At 35.6% G+C, this 4,619-nt stretch overlaps 1 protein-coding gene across 1 annotated transcript; it reads right to left on the reverse strand.

Moving 5' to 3' along the window:
• Positions 1-376: 376 nt before the first annotated feature.
• LOC137711283 (triacylglycerol lipase OBL1-like) lies at positions 377-4,211 on the reverse strand. Its single transcript, XM_068450516.1, has 5 exons — positions 3,794-4,211; positions 2,174-2,367; positions 2,020-2,053; positions 1,006-1,637; positions 377-898 (listed from the first exon to the last, which is right to left on the reverse strand). Exons 1-5 carry the CDS (start codon positions 4,098-4,100, stop codon positions 653-655), a joined length of 1,413 nt encoding a protein of 470 aa, XP_068306617.1. The 5' UTR covers positions 4,101-4,211; the 3' UTR covers positions 377-652.
• Positions 4,212-4,619: the final 408 nt, after the last annotated feature.

Here is a 4,619-nt window from a genome sequence, read left to right on the forward strand (position 1 = left end):
TGGGCCACCATTAATTATCATATCACTCGGTGCCGTGCAACCATTATATCTAATGTAGGCCTACTCGGGCCAACATCAATTATCCCAAATTTTTTTTTTTTTTTTTTTTGTCGAATCAAGTTAAGCCCATATGGGCTGTCACATTCACTACACTCAATTGGACTGATAGGTAGGTTCATTACTTGGGCTGACAGATTCTGGGCACGGCCCAATATTGGTTTTTTGTCCAAAAGCCCAAAACCATTTCGGGATTCCCAAAAATTGGGATTCCCAAAAATTTCGGTTTGAGAATTGAGACAAGGGTTTTGGTATGGGATCCCATACCAAACCACCCCTAGCGTACTATTAGGATGCTAGATGGCATCATCTTGTGGTGACAGATAGAATTGGGTATTAGCATAAATGGTGTATTGTAAGAGAAGAAGGGCAGTTAATAAGATATTGATTGTTTGTATTGTTGTTCTGTTATCCCATCTCTGTGCAATTGTGGAAGACCTAGAGTAGGGTTCTAACACGTACGTTTGTACAAATATAAATGCAATGTGTTTAAAACGAATAAATAATAGGAAAATTACATTTGAGTCCTACTAGAGTTGTAGGATTATATATGTGTGTGCGCGCCTTTTGCTTAATTTCATATGAAATACTTGAGCTATAAAAACACATCCGAGGATCCCAATCTGGTGGCGTTTACATAATCTTGCGGACAATGTGCTGCTGCTCCTGGCATTACCAAACCCATTAACCTAATCATCTTGAAGAAGCGCCCTTCTTTGTAGTCCAGTCCCCTCTTGTCTGGAATGGTGAAACTTCTCACCAGCTCACCAAAAGCATTCGCCATCATCGGTATTATTTTCTCTGGGGAGAAGTAATTCTTATTTGGCTCTTCTGGAAGAACCTGCACATATAATTAACAATTAAAACAAATAAGAACTAGTTCGGTAATTGTTTTTCAGTTTTCATGTTTATTGAATAGGATAAAAGAAATCATGAAGAAGCGGTTACCTGCACTTCATATTCCCTATTATAGTAGAGGCACTTCCCAAAGTGCTTGAACATTAGGGCCTTGTCATCGTAAGGCAGCCTCGGCACCAAGTCATTCCCATAAACGAACCTAAAATAATTAATCTTATGCTCTTTCATTTTCTTTTCCATGTACTTCCCGAAAAACTTGTCACCAACCCTAGGTTGCCCAAATGTATAAACTCCCTCCAACCTCTCCAACAGGAGTTCTGAATCATTTCCCTTGTGAAATGTTAAAACTGCTGGAAAGAGAATTGCTAGCGCACCACCTAAACTGTGGCCAGTTACAATAAATTTTGCTTTGTCATTTTCAAGCAAAAGTTTTTTCAGCATGTCCCTAACGGCATAGTAAGCTAAGCCGCCTGGGTCCGTATCCACTTGTTTGATTTTCTCTGGCTCCGGCCAACCATCATCTCTCTGTAAACCTAGAGCTTTCATGAAACCTCCATGTATCTTTCCGACCCCTTTAAGTTTATACCAGGAGATGTCAAAGTCAGTGCACCATGCATCTGCATCGAAGGGTTCAGTGCCTCTAAAGGCTACAACAATAATGTCATGGTCGGTACTTCTGTCACGTAGAATACATGCCTGTGTTGTCGATTTTCCTTGATAATCTGCGAGACAATATATAATAACATTCAGGTTTTGTTTTTATATAGTTGATCATATACATACAAGTATAATTTATTGCCAGTGTGTCTGAGTATATGATAATACGGAAGTTATCACACATATTATTGCAACTACATCATTCAAAGTAAACGTCTTACAAATATGCACCATTGTGAGACTTCTTGTTTATAAAAGATTATCATATATTAATGTGTGTGCTCACTATAGTACTGATGTCTAGTAATATTCAAATTATGAATTTAATACAAAATTGTTATTAGCCTATTGTGTGACTTAGTTAAAACTCCACCTCAATATTATTGCATTAAAAAAAAAATATATATATATATATATATATATATGAGTAGTTTTAGTTATTCTTACCATTCCGGAAGTCGTAAGAGCCCACGAACTCCATCTGCCAAAATAATATGGAAAAAAGAAAATGCAAATATAAGTTTTACAAATAATACAGTATTACTAAATTATTGGAAGCATCGGAGCTAATTAAAGATGTAAATTTAAAAAGTTATCAAACCTTCCAGTGATCTTGAACTGTAGTTTCGATGTAGAATTTGTTCTCATACGATATTTTAGACGCCATCATACTAAGTGCTGCATTATACCTACCATCTCCATGTTTGATGCTTTTGTCGAGCTCTACTCGCTTGTCCAAATTTCCAATGAACGACACGAACGTTCTTGAGTCTTTCTTTGGTATTATATACTCACCTATATGGATAATATTCAATTAACTCCATTTAGTCCAACACAAATCTTAATTATTTTCTGTATTGTTTATTGACCTCATGATTCATACAGATTAGATAAACTATCAACAAGTCGTATAACAATTAACAGAACGAAAAAAATAGAGAAATTTAAAAGCATTTCATATATCATTACTACAATATATGAATCTAGCTACATGTGTTCACGGTCATGCCAAATTTGCCAAGGGGGACGAATATATACAAAATGGGATACCTCATCAGTTAATGCAATTATCAATTTTTTTCTTTATTTTTTGTTATATTGTAAGTCTCAAATTCTGAACATAACTTATTCATACTCATCACCTAACTCATCCTCACCATTAAGTTAGGCTAACTACCAATCTCATTTTTATTTCATATATACTTTACGAAAATAAAATACTAATTTTTTTCAAGCAATGCAGAAAAGAATGAGCCGAGATAGCTTCTCACTGCTAATAATTACGTGAAAGGCATCAACCCTCTCCCGTAGGAGAGAGGACCATGGTTTAGAAATGCCGGCTAGCAATTATAACTTCGTAATTAAAATTGTTAACGTACTTTAGAAATACAAGTTGCTTATGAAGCCGGCGGACCCGCAGTGCTGCCTCCATTTAAAAATGTTTCCATGACCGCTTACCATTCTTCGTGACGAACATCATTTAAAGGTAAGCAAAATAAGTTGCTTACGTACATGAAAAGTATTTTAAGAATGCTAGAAGGAAGGTCAAACAAAAAAAAAAAAAAAAAAAAAAAAAAAAAAAAAAACCAGAAAAGAATGTTGCAAGGTAAACTTTTAGGCTAGGCTTGGTTGAGGGCTTTCTAAATTTCAAGGGATTGATGCAAATTTATAAAGGAATAGACCACAATATATAACATACAATTACAAAAAGGATAAGGAAAACCCTCCATGACCTTTACATAGGCATATGGAGGGATTGCTAATCCTTGCTTGGGAGGTGTCATCTACAATTCCTTCCCACATGCCCTTGTAATGCTCATAGAGGACTTTTCTAATCCCCTCTACGTAACATTCAATGATCCTTTATAATTTACCATTAATCCCTCGGACTTGGAAAACGTCCAAACATAGCCTTAGTAAACTGTTTCTAAGACCAAATTTTATGGATAATAAGAATGAGTATTAATTTTGAGAGGAGCAACAACTGTGAGTACCGGTAAGATATTAGTTACCAATTAATTTAGGAAATTGTTATTAGCACTCTAAAATTTTCATTCTCCATTCCAAACTTTCTATATTTAGAAAGAAAAATACACTTGTGATGAGTGTAAAATGAGATTTTTGGAGTGCCAATAATACTTCCCTTAATTTAAGTAAATCTAAAAAATTGTAAAAAAATTAAAAAATAAAAAATAACTGCGTGAATGCAAATTAAATATACCTCGCAGCAAATTCTGGAGCAGCCCGACCAAGTTTTGAGTATTTGAGAAAAGGTTCAAGCAGAGCTCGATCCCCCTGCCAATCATTGCCATTGGCGTTGCCACAAACTGAAGCAACTTTTGCACCACAATGGAGAGAAATATGAGCCACCTCCGGTCAGGGTCATCCTCGGTATCCATAGAAGAGTCGACAAACCTCCTCCTCTTCAAGTTACTGGAAAACAAGATGTGAATCAGATCAAAGAATCCCACATCGTTGGGATCCAACAACATGTATTTGCAAGAGAAACTCTTGTTACAAGAAGCCATGAGAGAATCTTGGAGTACTTCTTAGTGGTTGAGTTTCCAATGTCTATTTTCTGTGATCTGAATTCCATTTTTAGTACCATATATAGCACGTACGTTTTGGTCACAAAACTCTTGATCAGCAACGGTGGCTGCTACAATACAAGTGAAAGAACTTGGTAATTACCAAATAGTCTTTTAAGTCAGTCTTTTCTTAGACTTTCTTTGACGCGTTCTTCAAGAAAATTCATATATATATCTATTGTGTAATCCTTTAACGTGTGGGGCAAATAGCAAATTTCCACAAATTCGAAAGTCCATGTCCTATAATCCACTTGACCAAAAAAATAAGAAAAGTCTTATAAGCCAATGTGTAAAAAACATTACGTATAGGTTGAGATGTTGACTGAATTCATTTGAGTAATTTGACCCCTCATAACAAAATTATGGACTCTTTGTGAACATACGCGTGAGACCTCTTCTTTTATATTATAACACTTGCATGGAGCACGAGTACAACTCCAGGTTGTACAAATTTATCAG

Source organism: Pyrus communis, chromosome 1 (assembly GCF_963583255.1).
Source record: "Pyrus communis chromosome 1, drPyrComm1.1, whole genome shotgun sequence".
Taxonomy (NCBI): Eukaryota; Viridiplantae; Streptophyta; class Magnoliopsida; order Rosales; family Rosaceae; genus Pyrus; species Pyrus communis.